Source organism: Balaenoptera ricei, chromosome 8 (assembly GCF_028023285.1).
Source record: "Balaenoptera ricei isolate mBalRic1 chromosome 8, mBalRic1.hap2, whole genome shotgun sequence".
Taxonomy (NCBI): Eukaryota; Metazoa; Chordata; class Mammalia; order Artiodactyla; family Balaenopteridae; genus Balaenoptera; species Balaenoptera ricei.
The window spans coordinates 14,971,333-14,995,335 of record NC_082646.1 but is presented as its reverse complement, the minus strand read 5'-3'; the positions used below and the strand labels follow the sequence as shown (position 1 = coordinate 14,995,335).

General features: G+C 52.4%; 1 protein-coding gene across 19 annotated transcripts in view; it reads left to right on the top strand.

The window, feature by feature from the left end:
- CEP164 (centrosomal protein 164) overlaps window positions 1–24,003 on the top strand; it is a 71,076-nt gene that overhangs the window by 26,352 nt on the left and 20,721 nt on the right. For 13 of the 19 annotated variants that reach the window (XM_059930320.1, XM_059930319.1, XM_059930316.1 and 10 more), the window contains 9 exons: window positions 1,140–2,807; window positions 5,567–5,722; window positions 6,125–6,259; window positions 6,913–6,990; window positions 14,990–15,373; window positions 16,355–16,435; window positions 18,317–18,400; window positions 22,397–22,482; window positions 23,576–23,743. In XM_059930320.1, the coding sequence (XP_059786303.1) occupies window positions 1,140–2,807; window positions 5,567–5,722; window positions 6,125–6,259; window positions 6,913–6,990; window positions 14,990–15,373; window positions 16,355–16,435; window positions 18,317–18,400; window positions 22,397–22,482; window positions 23,576–23,743 (2,840 nt within the window). The remainder of the gene's footprint in view (window positions 1–1,139; window positions 2,808–5,566; window positions 5,723–6,124; window positions 6,260–6,912; window positions 6,991–14,989; window positions 15,374–16,354; window positions 16,436–18,316; window positions 18,401–22,396; window positions 22,483–23,575; window positions 23,744–24,003) is intronic. The other 6 variants (XM_059930331.1, XM_059930332.1, XM_059930330.1 and 3 more) reach the window with 4 other exon arrangements.

The window sequence follows — 24,003 nt, the reverse complement described above, 5'->3', positions numbered from 1 at the left end:
TCCATTCTTCCAGGTGGAGAAAAGAGAACAGATAATTTCCAAAGAGGCTGAATTTTCTAATGGCATGTGTTTGAAAGGTGAAAGATGTATAATGGGCTTTTCACTAACCCCGGACTATTTTAGATGATAATCAGCATCTGGGCAGATGCTGGCATGGCCGAAGGTGAGAGAGGGAATGAAGTGAGGGTTCTGGGGTGGAGGGTTGGGTAATAGACTGAGCTCTGGGTGTGTGACTGAGTTCCTGGAGCTCCCTGTTAAAAAGGATTCCTCCTGTGGTTTCAGGAGCTGAGGGCAAGTGGACTGCCCTGGGCTGCCAGTCTGGATCTTAGGGCTCAGGACAGGCGCAAACCAGAGTTTGTCCGGGGGCAGGCCTGACCAGGTGGGCGACCGGGCTCAGGTGGTTTGGGCTCTCTGGAGGAGAGCTGGGTGGAGTTTAGTGTGAATGTTTGCAGGATGCGGTTGATCTTTTATGGTTTTTTCTACCCCAAGATTCCCTGACTGTGTGGACCTCTCTTGAGCAGTATCAACTCTTGCCTTTGGTAGAAGACCTAGTCCAAGTTCCCAAGGCTCGGTTCCCTGCTTATGTTTCCCCTCTTTCCTCCCTTCTTAGACTCTTTCTGATAGTCCTTGATAAGGATGGTGGATTTTATGAAATTAACCAATCACAGAATTGAGAGCTTGATGGTACCTTTGGGATAATCTAGTTGGTGATTTTCAGACTTTTGTTAGCAATGGAACCCTGTCTTCACATCAGTTCTTCCATAGAGGGCCAGTGTATAAAGAAGAAGTGGAGCTGCTCTGGTTGAACCTGGGGGTGTGGGTCTTGGTGATGCCTGTTCCCCATCACATGCCCACGATAGCAACCCCCAAGGTACCAGGCGGAACCAATATGTGGGTTCCATGGCGCAAGGTTTGTAAGCCATTGATCTTGTCCAACCTCCTCTTTATAGATAAGGAAACTAGGGCCCAGAAAACAACAAAGCTCAAGGGAGTTTTTAGCTTTTCTCCCCTCATTGGTTTGTGTTTTTCTTTAAATGGAGGGTGGGTTTCTGCTAAGGGTTTGCCAAGGGCTAAGGTAGCAAGTAGAAATCAGAAGTGCTTTGTCTTAGTTTTCTCTGCCTGTTTATATACCCATCTAGGAAACACAGCCTGAGCAGGGACTTCTGCCTTCTTCCTCCTTTCTCCGTGGCCCATCCCCTCTCTCAGCACCTGGGCTGGCTGATCTGGACCTAGACCAAGAGATGCAGGCTAGAAGTGAGGGCTCCTTTAAGAAAGGGAAGAGCCCACGTATGCTGGGTGACACCCCTAGGCCTCTCACGGGCTCCCTGCCCAGCAAGCTACAGCCACTCTTCAAGGGCCAAGCTTCCCGAACCCACCAGATCTTTGCCGACGTGGAGAAAATCTTAGGCAGGTCCCCAGCCCACTGCAGGGCAGAATTAGGTGATCAGCAGGGTCTGGAGAAAGCCCAGCAGGCGACAGAGAAAATCTACCTGGGGTTTTCAGACCCTGAAATAGAAGAGCTGGAAATGAGGACCAGACAGCAGAAACCTGGCTCTCTGGGCCCTGACCACACCGGGCCCTTCCGGAACGGGCAGGATGCGTTAGAGAGCAGGAGCCAGGCCTTGGTCCACTCGAAGTTTTCGGAAGCCCTCAAGGGCCTGCAGCTGAAAGGGGAGCAGCACAGCCATAACATGGCCAAACGGAGCTCCACAGGCCCCGGTGGGGACAAGGGCCAGAGCCCCATTGCCTCGCCGTCCCCTGAGGAGGATCCCTCCCTGTCCCTTGATTCTTCTGACCCCATGCTGCCTGCCAGGAAGAGCAAGCCGTTCTTGTTAGTCAGCAGCCCAGCCGAAGACCAGAGCTGGCAGGGCGTTTCTGGGGAAGGGAGCAGCATGGGCAGGGCCAGGAAGAGGAGAGAGCCCTCGGGATTGTGGATGGGACAGGTCTCCAAGCTTGTCCACAAGGACTCCCCTTGGGGCAGCAAGAAAATAGAGCCCGAAGACCCTGAGGTTCCAGGGGCCTCAGCCAAAGGTCCACCTCAGGGGCTCTTGCTAATACCCCCTGACACCCTGGTCTCCGAACCAGCCCCGAGCGCCCCTGCAGTGAGTACCCCTCGAGGGTCTCCTTCCAGTGAGAAGAGACCACGCCCAGGCTCTCCGGAGCCCCCCGAAGAAGACAGGAGGCTGGGCAGGTTGGGGCCTGACTTGGAGAGCAGCAGCAACAGCCTGGCCTCGCACCTGGGCTCTGAGGTCCTGGGGGAGGTGACCAACTTCCCGTGGGACCTGCAGAGCTCCCGGGGATCTGAGCGGGGTGTGGGTCAGTCAGGCCCCGGACCCGGGGAGCAGCACCCCAGCCCCTTCCTGGCGCCCCAGTTGTCCCACGTGCAGAGCTCTGCTGAGGAGCAGTCAGGGAGTGAAGACTACTCTGAGGACCAGAGGTTCTACCAGCACGTCCTGCAGGTGTTCAAGCTCTCCAGGCGGCTGGAGGGCCCGGGGCCGCCCGAGAGCGCGCGGGAGAGGCCGTGCAGAGACCTTGCCAGCGTGGTCTGCCGCCTGGCAGCCGAGTCTTCCAGGATGTCTAGTGAGGGCGAGCACGAGGCCATCAGAGCCATGGGCTCCAGATTTCTGTCTTGGGGGCCAGAGATGCAGGAGCGTCCTCAGAAGGTGGCCGGCGCCCCGGCTGGGCAGGAGGCCTCTCGGCAAGCTCGTTTCCGGCCAAGCAGCAGCCCCCTCAGGCAGGGGCTGGTCCAGCTGAGTTCCAGCAGAGGGCTTGCTACAGAGCCAGGCAAGATGCAGCTTCTCAACCAGGTAGGCTTCTTAGAGAGCACGGCCTTCAGGCTCAGTGAACTTGACAGGGAGGGAGCAGGTTGAGCTGACACCTTAACACAGCCAGCAGGTCTGCTTTCCTGTTCTCTGTCCTCCCTCGGTAACTATTGATCCCTTAACCACCCAGGATGGCCATCTTGTGGGATGACATGCAGTTCCTGTTTCTTCTGCCCCATCACCTGCAAGAGAGGGGCTGAGGGTATCTAGACTTCCCTTCCCTTGATCTAACTGTACTTCATGGGTGGTTCACATGCTCTGAAGATGATCAGTTTTGAGGCTGAGCAAGGTGGCACTTACCCTGGCACTCATGCAAGATATAGGTACGGTCCCAGGATTTGGGAAGCCTTCCCCATCAGCTGATTATAGAGAGGTCCTCCCAAGTAGACACCCTACCCCCAGCCTCTGAACTTAGTCCCTTCTGGCAATCACACAGAACTAGAGAGTTAATACTGTCATGAGGGGCTGAAGCCCAGGCTCTCTCTGCCGTTCAGTGAGCTGCTTCTGCTCCTTGCCTCCCAGGGTTTCCAGAACCATGTGAATAACCTGTGTCAGGCTTGTGCTGACCGCGTTTGGGTCTTCACTTCCTCCCCTATTGGGATCTACCAAAGGGTTGGGCTTGCCCTGTCGTTCTGACTCTCTTTCCCTTTAAAGAGTCACCACTTGCTTCATTCAGAAGGCAAATTGGATCACAGACCACCACGGGAGTCGATCTGCATTTCCCCGGCTATTCTTTTGCTGTTGCCCAGCTGTGGCTTTACCCAGTTGTTACCTCGGTTCCTAATTGCTGGCGTGCCCTGGTTCTCCGTTAGCTCTAATAACTACTGTAGCACTATAAATATCAGATAAGCTGCAGATTATCCTGAAAGTTTTCATTAGCCCAATGGCAGCAAGTTTATCCTCTCTGAAGGACAACGCCACGCACAGCCCATAGTGCGTGATCAGCTAGGAGCCAGGGATGTATAATTTCCCTGCTAACCACTGATTTGGTAAGGGCCTGGGAGAACAAAGCCCTCAGCGGGCCCGTCTCCCTCCCTCAGGCCCCCAGCACGTTAGCAAATTAGCCATGTTAGGAGTCTGTAATTTTCCATAAATATAGTGTGGGAAGAATTTTACTTGCTGATCCACTGGGCTGGCTGGGAGGAGCAGGCTGGGTTTGCTCACCGTTCACCTCAGAGCAGATTTCCTGGGCTCCTTTTCCGCCATAGCCAGGAGGCAGTGTACAATACTGGCTTAGAGCTGGCCCTGCGTTCCGATCCCACGTCTGCCCTCATTGCAGGCCCTGTGATTTGGGGCAGGGGTCTTGACCTCACCAATCTCCGTTTGCTCTCGTGGGGACTGTGGCCTCAGATGGTTTTGAGAGTGAAATGAGACAGGTGCTTACCCCGGTGCCCAGGGCTCAGGCAAAGTTGGCCAATTTTTTTATTTTCAGCTCCTTTTCTGCCTAACAAAGATACCCTGCAGCAGGCCAGGTGACTGGCAACCTACAAAGGTTTGGGAGGGGGTCTCGTGTCACCTTTCAGATAAGCATCTGATGCCCTTCCCATGCAGAAATGGGTCGTGTTCAGAGCCTGCCCGATGGTCTGGCTCCAGGCCCAGCTGCGGGTGAGAAGATGGGCCGCCTGAACTTCTCAGCCTGACCTCCTCAGGTTCCCCTTTCTCTCTTCAGTCCCCGTGGGATTAGAGAGGAATGGAATTTTTGTGTTGTTTCATATACAATTTAAGTGTGAGGATTTTTAAAGAGCTCTTTGTAAACTGTCCCCAGAATGCTACCCTGCCTCGGCTTCTAAGCCCAGACTCTTGTGATGTGAATCCCTGTAATGATAGCAATGCCACAACGCTGGTGTAGCCCTGGGCCACGCACACGTGCTCCTTGCCGTCAGTATCTCATTTGAATTTCTCAACAAACCTTCTTAAGTAGCAAGACACACATCATCTCTGTCTTGCAGATGAGTAGACTGAGAATCCAAGAGTCCGTGAGCGACCCAAGGTCTCACAAATTCTGCCGCCCAGTTGGTTTCTCTTCCCAGCCCTCGCTGGCACAAAGCCTTCGTTTGGCCATCCCAAGAACAGGGCAGAGGAGGGGCCTGCACAGTCCTCTGGCGAGGCTGCCTCCAGCCCCTTTCCTCATCAGTGGAGAGCGGAAAGAGAGTTCTTTTGTTGCTCATGTGTATTTTTCATAGTTAATATTTATTTTAATTGAAGTAATACATGCCCATGTTATTAAACAATGTCAAGTCGAGCCAAAAGGCATAGAACGTAATATAGCAGTTCTCGGGTGTGGGTACCCCTCCCCAGAGGCAACGGCTTTCTTCCAGTGTTTGCTTCCATATTTGTAAATAATATGCTTAGACTGCTTTTTCTTGATTCATCCGTTTTCAACTTCATCTATTGAGACTTCTCATGCTGGTAGATGAGGCTTTTGTCTCTTCTCCCCCCAACCCCCCAACTTCCTCTGTGGCTTCGGAGGGAGAGCTGAGGCCTCTGCAGCATCTGCCAGATGTGAAAGAACCATTTGCTGAGAGATAGGCACAGAGTTACGAGAATCAGGAAACCAGCCCGTGATTCTCACACGGCTGGCACAATGGTAATTTCTGGATGTTGTGTTTCATTAGCAGCCTCTGAACGGAGGCGGTTTAAATTTGAGCGGGCAGGATTTAGATGTTTTATTTTTATATCCATCTCCACACTCTCAGAGCCCCGTGGTTTCTTGGGTTTGTAACAGGATGTTTTCTGTTGCCCAGGCCCTGGGCTCCTCGTTAGCCCCCGTCCACATCCCTCTCGGTGGTCTGGCCCCGTTAAGGGGCCTGGTGGACGCCCCGCCCTCTGCTCTGCGTGGATCTCAAAGTGTGAGCCTGGGGAGCTCGGCGGAGTCTGGTCAGCATGGAGAACTCTCACTGGTAAATGCTTTTTCTTGTGTTCGGTGTAGTTACCGTGGGGCCTCCATGTTCCATGCTAGGAACCATGACCCATGGATGAGAGATAGAGGGCACGGGCTGAGTCCTTAATGCTCATAGTCTAGTGGGGAAGGTGAGTCACACCTGGAGGATGCTGAACGTGGGCTCTGGGCGGTGGAGGATGGACCCCTGGGTCCATAGGGGCTGCAGTGGTGATTTCCCAGTCCCTGCAGCTAGGGCAGCAGGAGTTGGACAGGGAGGGATGAGTGTGAGCCGGAGCTGCTGGGGTCAGCTTCCTGGAGGTGGTGGGCTTGCTCTGGGAGCCATCTAAACAGAAAGAGAGAGGACCAGGCAATCTGAGGGTCTTCCCCGTAAGTGCCTTGGCTTTCCTTCTCTATTTTGGAGCCTTCACAGGGTCTCAAGACTTCTGCTTATACAAAGGGTCTCCTGGGCTCCATCCATGAGGACAAGAATGCTCTCAGCCTCTTGGCTTTAGGAGAGGAGACCAATGAGGAGGATGAGGTGGAGAGTGACAACCAGGTAAGAATGAATCCTTTTCTTGGCCTGGAAACCCTCTGTGCTATGAAAAAAAAAAATTTTTTTTTTTAAATTGTGGTCAAATATGTATACCATAATTATCATTTTAACCACTTTCAAGTGTACAATTCAGTGACCTTAACTACCTTCACAGTGTTGTACAGTCGTCACCACTATCCATCTCCAGAGCTTGCTCATAATCCCAGAGAAACTCTGTACCCTTTAAACAAAGCTCTGCATCCTCCCCTCTCCCCAGTACCTGATCTGCTCTCTGTCTCTATGAATTTGCCTATTCTAGATATTTCATATAAGTGGAGTCATACTGTCTTTGTCCTTTTATGTCTGGCTTCTTTCATGTAGCATAATGTTTTCAAGGTTCATCCGTGTTGTAGCACATGTGACCGGATAATATTCCATTGTATGAATATACCATATTTTGTTTAGCCATTCATCTGCTGGTGGATAGTTGAGCTGTCTTTACCTTTTGGCTAACCTCTGTGCTACTTTGAAAATAAGTGAAAATGATTTTCCAGCCCGCAGCTTCATTCCTTGCTCAGTCTGTATACCTGCTGGGTCTGACCCAGAAAGTATAACGAGTGAGGAGCTTCTCGGCCCCCTGGGCTGACCAGTTTCCTTGCCATCGTTTCCATTTTCAGAGTGTCCGAAGCTCAAGTGAGCTTCTTAAGAACCTGCACCTGGACATCAGGGCACTGGGGGGTGACTTCGAGTATGAGGTAAGAGCCTGAAGCCCCTGCAGGCAGATGCCTCAGCCTGGCAGGTCCCTCCTTCCTTTCTTTTTTAAAAAAAAAAAAAAAAAAATTTATTTATTTATTTGGCTGCGCCCGGTCTTGGTTGCGGCATGCGGGATCTTTAGTTGCAGCACGCAGGATCTAGTTCCCTGACCCAGGGATCGAACCCAGGCCCCCTGCATTGGGATTGCGCAGTCTCAGCCACTGGACCACCAGGGAAGTCCCCCTCCTTCCTTCTTAAGCCTTCCTCCTTGTGGGAGACTTATTTGGAAAGAGTACCATTTTGTCCCAGTCCTGTCCAGGTGGGATTTCTGGGGTTTGGGGAAGCACAAGCGGGGAAAGGAATTCATCCATTCACTCATTTGTCAGATAACCACCGTTTATTGAATGTTTCTACATGAGGCACTTTGCTAGGTGCTATTGGCCACACACGCCTCAGTTAGCTGTGATCCCTGCCCTCAAAGAGTTTACAGTCTCATTAAAGAGAGACTTACGTAGCTGGGGCTCGGAGTGGAATGCAGCGCGGCCGTCGGGGTGGTAAAACCCAGTGTTGTGGGTGGGGAGAAGTCGGGGTCTCCTGTCCGTTTGAAAGGCCTTATTGAGAATCTGACATGTGAGGTGAGCCAGGAAGGACGGTGGGCGGGGCCGGACGAGCAGAGGCGAGTGGAGAGGGAGGGCTCCAGCTGCAGGGCACCACACGGGCAGAGGCAGGAGCGGAGCACGAGGGTGTCTCCTTTGCCTGGAGCCCAGGGCGCGGGTGGGAGAGGAGTGGGAAGTGGGGCTGTGGAGGTAGGTTGGGCTGGGTCGTGGAGGACCTGAGTGCCAGCTGAGAAGTTGGGACTGGGTTACACCGGCATCGGGAGCCATGGGAGGTTTTGAACAGAGGTGTAACGCCGTCCAGATGCTTAGCATTTGTCGAATGCTGGCTGTGTGGCGGCAGCTGTGCTGTGGTCGATCCCAGCACTGGTGAGGAGTGGCCTGGGCGGGCCTCTGGGAGTGTGCACTTGGGGAGAAAGGATGCTGGGCACTCTGTGCTTAGTGAGCGCTCAGTACATGTTGAATAAATGAATATTTAGGGACCTGTAAAGCAGGGCCAGGTGTGTAAAGAGCTCGGGCACAGGTACACTCTTTGGAGGAGTTCTGAGGGCAGAGAAATTACCTGCCCAGAGATGAGGGAGAACTTGGAAGAGGCAACATTTGACCCCGGTCTTGAAGAGTAGGGAAGTCTTAGACGTGGGGGTGGAAGGGATGTTTTAGGCAGGTGAACAGCTTGAGCAAAGGCACGAGGCCTGGGAAATGCAGAATATGGATGGGACTAGCTTCCGGAACATTCCCCCAGCAGTCCTGTTGCTTCTCATCTCTTTCCCTGGTCTGTCCTCCACTCCCACCAGAATGTTCTTCCTCCCTTCCTTCCTTCCTTCCTTCCTTTCTCCCTCCCTCCCTCCCTCCCTCCCTTCCTTCCTTCCATTTTTGGCTACGTTGGGTCTTCGTTGCTGTGTGCGGGCTTTCTCTAGTTGCAGCGAGCGGGGGCTACTCTTCATTGTGGTGCTCGGGCTTCTCATTGCGGTGGCTTCTCTTGTTGCAGAGCACAGGCCCTAGGCGCGTGGGCTTCAGTAGCTGCGGCACGCGGGCTCAGTAGTTGTGGCTCGTGGGCTCTAGAGCGCAGGCTTAGTAGTTGTGGCGCATGGGCTTAGTTGCTCCACGGCATCTGGGATCTCCCCAGACCAGGGCTTGAACCCGTGTCCCCTGCATTGGCAGGCGGATTCTTAAACACTGCGCCACCAGGGAAGTCCCAGAATGTTCTTTCAAACAAACAAACAAAACCTGAAACTCATCATGTCGTCGTAATAACTAAAAAACCCCAGTACATTCTTCTACTTGAAAAAGAACATTCCCTACTATCTGTTCTTGGTCTACTGTCTAATTTATTAATTTTTAACAATTAAGCTTTCTCTAAATATGTCCAAAGTATTCACACAACCAATAAATCATGAAGTCAACAACTCAGATTTTCCCAGACATTGAAATATTGATTGCAAGGTCAGTTAAACTTTTCACAAAATAGAAAATTCTTTTAAAGACTTTGAGCTGAAAGAGATCACTCACATTTATTAGAATGACCACAAAACTGACCAGTGAAAGAACAGTGCCCGTATCATGGATTTAAATGTTTCCTTATTATCTTTTATTATTATGTCCTTATCATCCCTTTTCACGGTCTTATTGTTTCTGACACTTACTTCTTGGTCTTGAGCTCACCTTGAGAGCCAGGGGGAAGGTCCCAGGGTGGCTGAGGTTGAGGATGCTGGCTGACACCTAGGAGTAGGTGGACTCTCCCAGCTGACCCAGCTCTAGCCATTGGGCAGGCCCCATGTTATACTTAGACTCACTCTGTTGCCTCAGAAACTGTCTCCGTTTTTGGCTCTGCCCAGTCAGATATGTTTTGATTGTGACTTTGATGCTTTCTGCCACGTGACACATTTTCTGAGTGTCATCAACCTGATCTGGCTCTGCTTTGACACTTCCTTCTGAATGGGGCCTGGTCTGTTGGCATTAAATCCAAAGCCTTCTGTTTTTGGTTCCCTGAAATGATAACTTTATTTCTTCTCATCTGCCATTAAGACCTTATGATGCTGGTGGAATCAGTAGCTCAGGTTTTGAGCCTGGAAGGATGTCCATGAGTAGGAATGAGGTGTCAGGAGGACTCGCTGGCTTTTGGAGAAAGAGGGCAGTCTCCACAAGACTGAGCAAATTGAGAGTAGGGCTTCTGCCCTGTTCATGTCTGTGTGTCTGGAACCTGGCCTGCTCCCTGGAACTTAGGAAGTGCGTGGGTATGTTTTGCTGAGCGACTGAGTGGATGAATAGGTGCGTGAATGAATGAGCCACGCTGGGACCGGAGGGTATCCTGGCAGGTTGTGTTGTGCTTTTTTCTTCTCTGGGCTTTCCCGGGTCCTGGGTAGAGTGGACACTGGATCCCTGCGTCAGCTGGTGGATTGAAGATCCCGATGTGGATCAATCATAATGTGCTTTGATTTGGGCTAGTTAATTTTTCCTTTATAATAGTTTACAAATGTCAACAAAAAAAGGGATTTTCTCCTTTGACATGTCCTGGATTTTCAAAAGCTTCCCTTCTGATCTTTATATGCTTCTTTGGGGGAGTGGAAGCTTTTAAATGTATTTTTTATAACCTCTTTAATATAAATAGGCAACCCAGTGTGATGGGGAGAAATGTCTGGAGTGGGAGGTGTTAAATACACTCCCTCCCCCCGCCCCATCTCTAGCACCCCGGCAGATTTAGTTCTTTTTGCCACATGGAGTGTTGGGTTCCTGTGTTCTAACCTCAGGCAGGAACTGGGGCTTTTCCTGGTGGGGAAGGTTAGTGGTGGGGATGAACGGGGGTTTTAGGACAGACAAAGCTGCCTCTGCTTACCATGCCCTTTAAAATGGCTTTTGTCCCAGTTTATAGACCTTGGGTCCTCTGAGCTGCCCACCTCTTCCCGCTCCTGGGCAGCCCGGCAGCCTGAGATGGAGAGCTTATTCCGTGGTTTGTTTTACCCTGTTTCGCTGTCAACAGTCACTTTGCTCATGATTCCATGAGAGGGCAGTAGGATGGCAAGAATGCCTCTCTCTTTCTCTCTCTCTCTCTCTCTGTCTCCTTCCCCCTCCTCTCTTGCCTTCAACTTAAACCCGTTTCTAGTCTATTACAGAATCAAAAGGGATACGTTCCTGGAACAGACACTGAGAATGGATGGGAGTGAAAGAGGGGAGGCTGAAGGGTAGGTGAGCAGGCAGCAGATGGCCTTGTAGCGCTGGTGAAAAGACCATCAGCAGATCAAAGGGGAGGGAGGGAGCTGGGCTTAGAAATAACAGGATGATGTCAGTGTGATTGGAAAGCGCTAACAACACCGGGGAGCAGTGCAAAGAACTGAGACCGACTGGGTGGGAATGAGACATGGAAAATAAACCGACTGATGTTTGGCTTGCGGGGGGGAGGGGTCTCCCCAGAACGGGATCAATGCAAGGACATGGTGTTCAGCTCCCCTGTCTCCCACTCCCACCCTCCTGAGCCGTGTGGATTGTAGGGCCCCTGCCTTTGTGCTCTGGACCGCAGGAGGGGGATTGCAGCATGGGAGACCTCATAGCTTTTGGGGGGTGTTTTAAATATTCATGAAATGGTTCGTACAGGCACTCTCCTGCACCCCCCCTCTTCATGCAGATGGCAAAGTCTTTTTGGAAAAAAACAGCAGGAATTTGCCTTATACTCAAGGACCTGGGGCTGTGACAGGAGGAGACAGAAGGAGTGTGAGCACGGTTGAGCTGAGAGCAGAGCCGTGCTGTGGGTATGTCCCCCGGGTACCCTGCCGAACAGCGGCGCAGGAGGCTGTGCGCAGGGGCCTGGGTGTGCGTCCTGGGCCGGGCTTCAGGCCGTGGGCCCCGCGATGGAATGAGGGGCAGGGCCTGAATTAAAGGAGAGGAGCGTGGAGTCAGCTGGGTTTTCCAGACACTCAGCTCTCATTCATCCATTTGTGGATAATCCACAACAAATGCCTAGTCTCCCCCTGCTGTCCTTCCCCTGAAGACGTCCCCCTGGCTGTCCTGTCATTGCAGTTAGTTGATGTGGGCGCAGGGAATGCAAGTTCACTTATTTTCATGTTAGCCATGTTTTAATATTTTACTATTTACATAGACAGAATAGGATAAGCTCCATGGAACATTCTTCTTTTGAAGATTTTTAGCTTGAGAGTGGCATAGCCTGGGCCTGACATTCTGTGGTCTGGCCATATTCTCTCATGTGTAAGAATAGGAATCTCCCCCTGGGTCTGGTGTCCTCTGATTTTTGATAGGTTACTTGTTTTTCCATCATCTTGAATATTAATAGTTAACATTTGTTTAGCTATTTTCCATTTCATAAGCACTATAACAAATACTAGTCTAATCCCTGTATAATTTTGTAAAATAGATGTCACATCTCCATTTTACAGAGTAGGAACTCCTATATCTGCATTGACCCACTTAATCATTTTTAATATTCAGTCAACAAGCATTGACTGAGCACCTATTATGTGCCAGAAACTAGACACTGAGGATAATAGGGAGCTGATTTGGTGAGGGCAACAGGCAAGGAAGTCAGCAGTTATAAGACAGTAGTTGTTGTGAAAGAGGATGAGGAAGGCTGATCTCAGGAAGGCTTCCTGGAAGAGGCGATACTGTGAGAACCAGTGGGAGCTTGTCAGGGTAGATTGTGTGTGTATTAAGAACGCGCACGGCAGGGCAGGGAAGTGGCGTAATGTTTGTTCACAGGCAGGATGTTTGTGTCTGGAGATGACCTCGGAGGAGCAAGCAGGGCTGGGCTGGGTGAGAAGGGCTATGGGCCGTGTGAGGAGATGTGAACTGGTGGTCCGACACCTCCTCTGTCCCCTAATCCAAGGTCTGTTGCCTTTCTTTCATCATGAGATGAGCACGGCCGGGGTGGCTTGGCTGTGCTTGCTGAGTCAGACCCCCTCACTCCCCCCGAGACACTCCCACATCCTTCTTGGCGTCCAGGAGCCCCACAGACCAGTCATTGCGTGCTGGCCACTGCTGAGAGCCGGCTGCTGTGGGGACACCGAGGTGAGGAGGCCTGGCCTCGCCCTGAAGATGCCTCTCAAAGAGGAGGAGCTCATCCTGGCCCCTCTGCACCCAGTGACCGTGAAGGCTTCCTCCACACCACAGTTAGCGTGTCAGGAGGGGGGGCAGCACCGGAGGGCACCCTGCCTTTGTGCTGCCAGGGCATGAGGGAAGCCCACCCCTTCTCTGTTCAGCCTCTGCTTTTCACCCTGGGACAGGCGTGGTGCTGACCACAGCGTCACCACCGTGTCCGGTGCCCTTTGCTTTGGGCAGTAAAGGCTCATAGCCGGGGCCACCTGGGATGTTTCACTTTTCTCCATTCTCAGCTGAATTCCTCGAGGGCAGGATCTATCTTCCTATTTAGGTCGCCACGGTGGGGTTTGGCTCATAGAAGGTGCTCGGTGAATGAACTTGTGGGTCTCATCATAAAACATGAGTTAGCGTTTATGGAGCGCTTACGGTGTGCCAGGCGCAGTTCTCTGTTCTTTACTCACTCAATGAGTGTTAACTTATTTAATCTTCCCAACAATCCTATGAGATAGGCCCTACTATACCCCCGTATTTTAGAGGAAGAAACTGAGGCCCAGAAAAGTTAAACAGTTTGCCTAGGGTCCCTGTAAGCACGGAGCCAAGATTTGAGCCTGGGTGTCCTATCTCCGAAGTCCGGCTCTGAAGTGCTCTGCTTTCCTGCCTCTCTTCACCATCCTTGGAAAGTTTGGGTGGGCTTGTCAGTCGGCTGCCAGACCTGCAGTGGACGGTCATGGCTTTGGGTTCCGCGGATCCTTTAACAGGCAGACAGCATGGGTGAATGGCGTGTTTGGGGCTTTTCCGTGGCCCTCTGGACTCTAGTCATCATGCTTCTTGTTGGAGTGTCCAGGGTCAGGCTTCAGGAAGTCTCAAAAATCCCTGCCAAGAAGTTGTTCACGCTGGCAGCCCAAGTTTAGCACAGATGTTTTCTGGGAAGAAGGCTTCTCTGCTTGAGCCTAGGAGAGATCGCTGGCTGTATTTCCAAGGGAGGAGTTCCTTTTTCTCTTGTGGTAGCTCTAAAGGATTTTCCTGGTCTTTACCATGGGGTTTGTGAGCGAGGAGCAGGGTGGGCAGCTGTAGGGGTGCACTGCTCCCATCTCCTTTCAAGAGACCCTGCAGAGGGGACCTTGGGGGATTAACGGCCTGCAGCTGTTGAACCTTTGATCCACCCCGGCTCGTGCCAAGGCCAGGCTTGTTGATGGAATGGATGGGGTGCAACGGGCCCCGGAGCAGGGCCATTTCTGCCCGACGGCTGCAGGACTGTCCATGGGGCTGAGACCCTTTCAGAACTGTGCTGTGGCCTGAGGCTCTCCTACTCAAACCCCCTCCTTCCCTCTCCCCTGTCACAGGTCTCAGACCTGTGTTCCCAAGCCTCTCCCCACCTCCCGTATCCTCATGGGCATTTCCCCCAGTCAGTCTTCTACACACCTCACCCCATCTGGCACTTGCTGCCCAGAGGACTCACTTGATGGTCCTCCGACAGAGGCGCCTGGCTCCAGGGCTGCTTATGCAGCCTCCCTAAGGGGGAGGCTATAGGGAGAGAGCTACCCTCATTGCTGTGCAAGAAGGGTACCCTCCTGAAACTTCTTCCCTGCTGCCTTTTAAAAATGAAAACTCTGGACTTTGGTACTTTTCTCTCATGCGGTTCTCCGTCATCATCATCGTAAACAAATATTGACTTCTGAGCCTGCCATCTTATGGTTTGGCTAATGGGACTGGAATGAGCCAGATTTATTACTCGAGAATGTGATGGGTGGTGACAGAGTTGTATAGTGCAGTGCACTGGATTCCAAGCTCCTCGGTGGACAGGGGTCAGGTTGGGTGTATTCAGATCACCATAGAATTTCAGAGTCAGTGGAGCTGGGCTGGAGCCAGGAATCTGTGTTGTTGTGTTTTTTTTTAAAATTTATTTATTTATTTATTTATTTTTGGCTGTGTTGGGTCTTTGTTTCTGTGCGAGGGCTTTCTCTAGTTGCGGCGAGCAGGGGCCACTCTTCATCGCTGTGCGCGGGCCTCTCACTGTCGCGGCCTCTCTTGTTGCGGAGCACAGGCTCCAGACGCGCAGGCTCAGTAGCTGTGGCTCACGGGCTTAGTCGCTCCGTGGCATGTGGGATCTTCCCAGACCAGGGCTCGAACCCATGTCCCCTGCATTGGCAGGCAGATTCTCTGCCACTGCGCCACCAGGGAAGCCCCAGGAATCTGTGTTTTTAAAAGCTTTTGAGGTGTGGGATAGCCATTGGTTTCAGAACTGTAGGCGTCAAGGAATGGCAGCTCCGTCTTGTAGCAAGTCTCTAAACCCTTTTATTAATTCCTGACGTCTTCCTTTCTGACACGGTCTTCTGCTCCCTAGGAATCTCCAAGAACAAGCCAGCCAGAGGAGAAGAAGGACATTTCTCTGGATTCCGGTGCTGCCAGCCCCCCTACGCCTGGCAAGCTCTTCAGCCAAGGTGCAGATAGCAGCCTGAGCAGTGCCGATGGCCAAGGGCAACAGGGAAGAGGGGCAAGGTGGCTCCCAGAAAAAGAAAAGAACGATAAGAATGATCCCGGGATGTCCAGGAGTGTGGCGGACCCCGGGGGCGACTCCATGGGCAATCAGCCTGCCAAAGCCAACAAAAAAGAGGCACCAGAGGACCCGGTGGATGCAAGAGAGGAGGGTTCCCGGAAGGAAGAGGCAGCAAAGGAGCCAAAGAAGGAGGCTTCCGTCCCGAAAGAGAGCAGATCAGAGGCGAGCGAAGTAAGTCACTTTGTCCCATGGGCAGTTGCTGGCTGCAGCCCTCTGCTGCTCTCTCGTGCCCTGTGCACGTTCCTCTCCCTTCATCTTTATTACTGAGTCAGGAGCTGCATTTGCAGGCCCGGCAATGGGCCGTCAACATCAGCCAGAACCCTTAATTGTGACAAATATGCCCAGACCCAGCAGGCAGTAAAATCCTGAATGAAACTCCAAACCTGCTGGCACTAGAAATTCAGAGCAGAAATTTGCTTTTCCGTTGGCACCTCCTGGGATATTCCTGTTCCTCTGGTCTCCCACTTACTTCCTCTTGCCATTTCCTGCCTCCCCCTCCTACCTCTTGACATCAGTTTGGGGTCAGTCATGGTTGCAGCCTGTGTTCCTGCAGAGGGAGGAGCCAGCTGAGGGGAGTGGGGGGATGTTTGGGAGTGTCCTGCCCCGGCATTGGTCAGTTAGGTTACAAGAAGACTCTTCATTGGTCTCTCTGGCTCCTTTGAACAACCCAAGACGCGGGAGTCTTGCTTGGTAAGATCAGGCCAGTGACCCGGATGGATAGAAGTAGGACCCAGTTGTGAAAGCATTTGGCATCTTTATTTTCCAGCCCTTAGTCCCGCCCTTCCTCCGGGTGGATGGTGAGGGAATTCATTTAAAGAGTTTTTAGCTACTTCCTGGAAAAGATACTCTCATTCTGTTTTCCTAGGATCGCATCAAACTTCCCCACTGCCTACTTTCTAACCATCTCCCACTCTGCTTCACTTGGCCCTCCTTCCAAGTGTAAAGAGTGTTGCCCATACTCAGCGGGGCTGCCCAGCCTGAGTGGGCCGGGGGCAGGGGTCCAGAGAGAATGGGAGGGTCCACAGGCCTCTTTCAGGTTTTCCAGAAGAGGTGGCTTTCGGTTTGGGTTCAGCCCTGTGTTGGCACCGTGGAGAGTCATCACGACCCTCTGTCCTCTGCTCCGGTGACTCCTCTGTGGGTCTGTCTCCCCAGGGGTCGGAGATCAGTGAACACATGAAGGAACTACAGCCCTCAGACTCCACTGCTTCTGACCCCAAGTCCTTTCTTGGCCTGGTGAGTCTGAGATGGGGGGCAGCAGAGTGGTGGTGAAGAGCGTGGGTTTCCGAGGTCCTGTGTTTAAGTGATTCGCTGAGCATCTCACAGCTTGTAAGCGGGGAAGTTAGGACTCAAACTTGGGTCTTGTCTAGCTCCATTTTCTCAGCCCTACGTACTGAGGATAACACTACCTACTTTATAGGTTTGTTGTGAGAAGAAAGTGGGGTAAAGAGTATAAAACATTAGCATATAAACATTAAACAAACATAGCTGTTATTACTATTACTGCTGTGTGAATTGCCTGTGAGATCATATGAGATCATTGCCTCTGGGCTCTAGCAGGAGCATTACGTGAACCTAGGAGGTTAGAGACTGTGTGTGTGTGTGTTTATGGAATCACCGAGCCATGGTGAGGACCAGTCCTCAGGCTCTCAGGCTCTGACCAGGAAGGATGCTGTGGTGTGGTATCATTTCCAAAGTTAAGACTTCGTCCTGGAATGCCAACATGCATGGTTGCTTTGTCCCAGTCCTTCCACCCAGCCTGCTGTAGCCTGGCTTCACTTGCCAGGTTTGTATCTGTGGGGAGGAGTTCGGGGTGCTTTTTGGCAGAGCACTTTTTCCAGAAACCACGCTCCATCTGTTTGGAGGAGACAGATCAAAGGGAAGGGATTAGTGGGAGAGGGTCAGGGATGAACAGTAATGATACGAGGGGGTACAGAGGAATCAGGAGGCTGTGTGCTCAAGCCCCTCACTGAGCCACGGGCTTAGGAGCCAGATGGCAGCTGCACTGAGTGGAGTAGAACTCACGCCGAAAGGAAAATGTCATCAGCAAAGAAAACCCACAAGCTAGGAATGGGAGGCAAAGTCCTTGTTGGCAAAAGCCGTCATGAAGAATCACCGTGTCACAGAACTCTCTGAAGCAAGGGCCCTGGCCCTGCTAACGGAGTCACTGTGTGGAGAAACGGGCTGCCCATCGGCATTTTTCTTCTCTATGGGAGCGGGTGGAGGAGGCCCCAGACAGCAGGACCAGACCTTGGCTGGGCATCCTGCCATTTATCAGGGCTGATGACAGAACTGTCCCTGTTAGCGTGCTGTCAGGTAGCCGTCCGTCACCTAGCCCAGTGGGGATCTTGGGCTCGGAGGGGGCGGGCTCGTGGCTCTGCGGCAGCCAAAGGGCAGCGGGGAGCTGGCACCTGTGTGGGCACTTGCTGCCCATCCCAAAGAGAAGCTGGTGGAGGAAGTGGCGCTAATTCATCCCCATTGTCCAGAGGGACACCTGTATGGGAAGGGGAAGGAACCAGCTGGGTGGAGCCTGGCAGGCCCTGGTGTCCAAGCTGCCCATAGGGCTTCTGGGCACTTTGGCCTCCTGGTTGGGCACCAGGAGGGAGAGACAGCTGGAAAGTGACATGCTTTGCAGCCCATGTCACACAAAGAGCTTGGGCTTTGGAGTCGGCCCAGGGCACTTCTGACCCCCAGCCCTATTGCTTACCAGATGCGTGACCTTGGACAAATTACTTGGACTCTCAAACTGCTTCCTCCGTGAGATAAGAATAAGAGGATCAGTCTCATAGGGTTACTTTTTTCCCTGTAATTTGATTATGAAAAATTTCAAACATACTGAAAAATTAAAAGACTTTTACAGCAAATAGCCTCATACTCACCACCTAGAGTCTACAGTGAACAGTTTACCATACTTGCTTTGCCACATACCTTTCCATGCAGTCGCAGTGTTAATTTTGAAGGTGAAATTAATGAGTAGCTGTCGGAGTGCTTGGTACAGTGCCTGGCATGTAGTAGGCATCTTTCTGTGAAGGTGGGGGTGGAGGAGAGGCCCTGTATCCTTGGTGGGTGCTGAGCATGACAGAGGAGAGCTGACCTCCCCGTCTCTACCATCTCCAGGACTTGGGTTTCCACAGCCGGATCTCGGAGCACCTGCTGGATGTGGACATGCTCTCCTCTGTCCTAGATGGAGCCCGCTGGGAGGTGAGTCTCTCTAGGGCTGGGCTGGAGCCTCACTTTTGAAGATAATCAAGAGCTGAGTCCTGCCCATCCCAGGGTGCATTTCTGGGAGTTCTCTCCCTTCTGATTCCTTAAGGCAAGGCCCTGACTGTGCCTGTGATGGGGCTTCCGACATACATGCTCTGTTGCTGCCGTGAATTAAGTCATTCCGTGTCCTCCACCCCTGTATATTTATCTGTTTATCCAGTCACTTAGCAGCTGAGGGCCGACCACTTGCTCCCGTGCAAAGCACTGTGTAGTTTGTGGGTTTCAAGGCACCTCCCAACCTGGCCCATCCAACCTCTGCAGCCTCATTCTCAGCCCACCTCCCGTGCCCCGGCTGTGCCCACCACTCGCCATTCCCCTGGGGCCGCACCGTCCACCTGCTTCACCACTCTGCCTGCTGGGCTGCTTTTCCTTCTGTCCCGGCAAGCTCTTTCTTGGTCTTGGAGGTCCACCTCTGACGTCACCTCCTCCAAGCACGATTTATCGTTCCTTCCCTTTGCTTCCCTTAGTGCTGCTTCTTTTGTTTTATGGTTCTTTGTCTCCCCTGCCAGATGTAAGCTCAGACACAGACCCTGTCCTTAAGGAGCTTGAAGCCAAGATCATTTTTGCCTCCTCTGTAGGGTTGTTGAGAGGAGAGAGATTCTGACATGTGGTCTTTGCAAGTTTGAGCGGGCATCTGGTTTGGGTGAAACAAACAAGGTATTTAATGTGAATCAGGCCTGGGTGCCCTTAGTGAAGCGAGTCCTGAGACAGGATAGAGTTACAAGGTCGATTGCATTTGTGCCTGACGTGTTCTTCTTGGTTCTGCTGGACCTTGGTCCCCACCGTTTGCAGCACTGGAGGTCTTTAAAGGCACAGGCAAGGCCAGGTGGTGTTTGTCAGGAAGGGTTTGGAGCAGGTGATTTGTGAGGCACCTTACTGAGTTGGCCGGGCAAGGTGAATTTCCATTGCTCTGTCTCCAAAATCTGGCCAGTATTAGAATACTTGGGGGGCTTTAAAAAAGACAGATTTCTAGGTCCTGCCTAAGACCTCATGAGGCGAGCAGCCTCTTTTTGGGCCATGCCACTTGGTATAAAGCAGTAGCAGGGCCTGGCTTGCATTTGGTTCTCAGGAGGCACCCTCTGAGGCAGCCGCCCTGGCAGAGGGGGCCATAAGCTGTATCTCATGACCAGTGTAGAGCAGTGCTGGGTGCTCAGGTTGGCTGACCGCGTGGAGCCCCTTGCGAGATTGTGTCCGCCTCTCACTTCAGGGCATGGAGGGGCTGAGCAGGGAGGTGGAGCTGGAGGGACAAGAAACAGCCTCTTTGTGGGACGGACAGAACCATAGGTACAGTCCCCTTTGTCTTTCCGGGGGGGCACTTGTCCATTTTCCATATTCTCTGGATCTCTCTCAAGGCCAGGGCCAGTGCAGAGGCTTAGAACTGAGGTAAATTAATTTTTGTTCACTTAAACATTTTTGATGCATCTTTATTGAGATCTAATTGACATAAATAAACTGGACACGTATAAATGGTACCATTTGATAAGTTTTACCATATGTATACACCTTTCAAATCACCACCACGGTCAAGATAATGATTATAATGAATTACAAACATGATGAGTTTTATAATAGGTTACAAAAAATGACCATACAATTATTTCAAATAATACAGAAGGTCAAAGTCTTCTGCTTCCTGCAGCCTTACTCCCTCCCGCAGGTCGGGACTGTTAGTTTCCATTAACATTTTTCATGTGCCTTTCCAGAAAATTTTCTGTACACATATAAGCATGTATTTATTTTCTATTTGTTAATCTTTTTTTTCCCCACAGAAATTGGAACTGTGCTATAAAAACTGCTTGGCAATATGCTCTTCAAATTCGAGAATAGACCCTTAACTTATTTCTGTGCTATTTCAGATCTGCCCTACTCCTTTTATTGGTTGCATAGCATTCTGCTTTATGAATGCGCTGTGACTTACTGGGATTTATTAAACTGAGGACTGCATGATAAAGAAAAACCAAAACCCCGGAGCTGAGTTTAGGTTGGGGAAGTGGTGTCTTGAGCAGTCTTAGGCCGGAGGCTTAGAGTGTGCTTGTGTCTCCCCTTTCTGAAGAGTGCCGATATGCCTGATTTCTTTGTCTGGTTCCTTTGACTCCCTTTCTGGGGCAAAAATGTCTAGGGAGCAGGTAAAAACTCTGCTCAAAGGACCTCTGTCTGGGTACTTACCCAAGGTGTCCCTTATTCTCTAGCTGGGGGCTAGTTGAGTTTCTAGCAGAAATATGGAAGGTGAAATAAGAAGGAAATAGACAGGCCTTGTCTGTAGCTTGTCCTTTCTGATTCAGGGCTCAGTCCCCCGATATTTATTACAATCACTGCACTTTGTTACCCGTCTTATATTTTAGTTTGTGAACTAGACTGGCCTGTGTGATTGTTTTTGTTTTTGTTTTTCCTTGAAAAGAGAGAGGGGGAGCTGTCTGCTGAGCTTGTTGTGAATTGTAGGGAAGACGAGTTGTGAGTTGAGCTCTGGAAGGGAAGGCGGTGGGGTGGGAGAAGGGCGGCCCGCCCCGCCATTGTCTGCGGGCTCTGCCCGGCTGATGCGATTAGGAGTGGCAGCGCTGGCAGGGAGCCCTTCTGCTGCGGGCACCAGGAGGCACTCCCAGGCAACATTGCTATTTTTAATGTAATTTGGGGGAGCTGGCTTGTAGTTCAGACCCATCCAGATGGCAGAGTCGGCCACAGCTGCCGGGGCTCAGGCTGCCAGTGGAGAGGTGTGGGGGGCTGGGGGCATGGGGCTGGGGACACGGAGGTGTGCCAGCCTGGCCGGAGCCCTACTGGGGAAGATGGAGTGAGCCATCTCCTGCCCCACCTCTCCTGTTAACCCTCGTGTCCCGGAACAGACAGGGCTCCTGTCAGCGTGACAGAAGGAGTGCAGGCCCTAGGATGGGGACTGACACCCGCGACGCTGGGTTTCTTTTGTGTTTTGTTTTTCCTCAGGCTGGGGAAGAGGAGAGGGGGTGTGAGGAGAGCTCGTATTTGTGGCATGCCTTCTTTTGGGCCGGAGTCGGGCTTTATGTACATGATCTCATTTAATCGTCACCAGAAGCCCTGTGAGCTGTGGTATGCTATCCCATTTTGTAGTGGAGGAGGTGCTAGAACAAAGGGTTGAGTCCAGGCTGACTGCCCTACTCTACCCACGTGACCTCACCCCTGCAGAAAATATGTGAATGTATCAAGAGTAGTCCTTTTTCACCAGCTTGCTAAATTTGCCTAGACACCTAAGCTTTAAAATGAGATCTGGGGTTGGCTTTTTTTTTTTTATTTTTGCGCTGTCTGGCTGGTAAAATCCCTGACTAGGAAGGGGGCATCATTGTCTACTGATGGGACCTGGGTGTCGGGGGAGCAAAGGAGCGCCCCGTCTTCCTCCCTTCAGGTGCCCACACAGTGCCCTTCTCGTCTGGAGTACAGCTCTCTGTCATTTCACCAAGTCTCCATCTCTCCAGGGTCCTTCCTCTTTAATGCACTTGTCTGCTGTGCCCAATCCTGCTCACTTAATTTGAGCATCCCCGATTATCACTGGCACTGGTGGTCTGGGGCCTCTGTGGATCTGGGGTGTTCACAGATGGCTCCGCTTTGTGCAACTGGCAGTGAGGGGTTTCCAGCTGCAGAAGGCAGGATTTTCCTTTTCTTAGGTGTTCTGCTTCAGCCTCTGGCTTCTGCCTCTGCCTGCAGTGGCTTTGGTGTCTGACTCATCCTCCCCAGGCCAGCAAGGCTGGCCCTGGGAGCAGCTGTGAGCCTGGGGGCTTAGCCAAAGCCCCAGGGCCTTCACTGTGCGGTAGATGACCTTCTCTTCTGCATCCCGAGTGGTCCTCACTCACCAAGAGCCACCTCGCAGTGCTTTCCCCCTGGCATGAGAGTCAGTTGGAGGATTAAAGGACCCAGTGCAGACCCCCCAACCCCCCAAAGTATACACTTTCCACTGCTACTTGCCTACAGGCCCAGAGGTTGGGAAGAGAAGACAAGAATGCCTGCCAGTCCAGCCAAGATGAGCCGCAGAGCAAGAAGTCCGGAGGCTCGGAGAGGTATAGTGCGTGGGAGGCCACCCTCAGGGACTTTGGGATGGCGTGGACTTGGGCAGAATTCCTGGCTTTGGTCTACATACTTCAGTGTGCTCCTGCCTGAAGGCAGATGGTGAACTGACTGGATGGCCTTGCAAAGTCTGCGTGTCTCTGTGTGTGTGTGTGTGTGTGTGTGTGTGTGTGTGTGTGTGTGTGTACGCAAACCAAGTCAGGAGTGGGAGGTACTGCTGGAGCATATGGGGGTACTTTGTGCCCATAGCACTATTGTGGGGACAGGGCTCTGTCCTTTTCATCAGATTGGATGAAGCCTTGTGTGTCCCTGCTCGTGGGCCAGGTCTGGATAGCCTGCTCGAGGTCCGGGGGACCATGTTAGAGGGTCGGTAGTGCAGCTCAGACCTTACCAGGCCTTACCACAACAGAAATGGCTGTGGCTGTGTGTGTGTGTGTGTGTGTGTGTATGTGTGTGTGTGTGTGTGTGTGTGTGTGTGTGTGAGTGAGAGAGAGAGAGAGAGAGAGAGAGAGAGAGAGTGAGTGAGTGAGAGACAGGAGCTTCCAGCTTCTCAGGCCTGAGCCCATGATAAGAGAAGGGCTGCCACCCTGGAAGGGGAAGGGAGTGGTCATTCTACTTTTTGGACCTTGAAAAGCTATCAGCATTCTCACTTGAAGCTACAGCTCCATGCGTTGTCTATAGTCTGACCGTTTGAGTCTAGCTTCTCTTTTTCTCCCTCTTTTCTGCTCAGTTCTTCCATCACCACCCCCCGCCCCCAACACACACACACACACACACACTCTCCCCGGCCCCAGTGATGGCAGGAATGCATACGTCTGTGCGCGTGCCCAGCTCTCACTCCTGGGCCAAGCAAATGCAGCCCAGGGACCTGGGAAGGCTGAGTGTAGTCCAGGCCAAGGGAGAGCTCCGGAGGGAGTCCCTTCGTCCTGCTTTTCTGGCTGCTTTGGCCTCCGTGGGCTCTCCATGGAGGTGGGGCCCCGGCTGGGGTCCAGCCCGCAGGAGGCATGGACCTCGGTCCCCGTACTCCACTCCCCAATCCTCCTGCTGCTCTCCGAGCGGAGGCCCTGACTCTGCTGCTCTGCCCAGGTTATCTCCTCCTCTTCTGCGTGGGGAGCGGCTCCAGAGCCCCCTTCACAGCCAGGCCACGGATGCAGGGCCTCCGCAGCCCCTGGAGGAGCAGCCGGAACGGAAGGGGGCAGAGGAGCCTGGGGAGGGCTCTGCAGGCAGCCCCGCGCCCCCTGGTCCCCTGCAGAGGTAAGGGTGGGCTGGAAGCCTCCCAGGGTGGGCGTGGCGGGCCTGGAGAGGTGGGGAGAGCAGGGGGCGGGGTTGCAGCCTAAGCAGCGGCAAGGGACGTTTCTGCTTAGTGTTTCACACAAGCTGGAGAGTTAGGAAATCTGCCTCTTCCTCGTCCTTGGCCTACAGCTAAAGTCGGGGTGCACAGTCTGATTAGGGGAGCTTAGAAACTCTGGAACTAGGAAGTGTGTCTTCTGACCCAGCTGCCCTCCTGCCAGGGG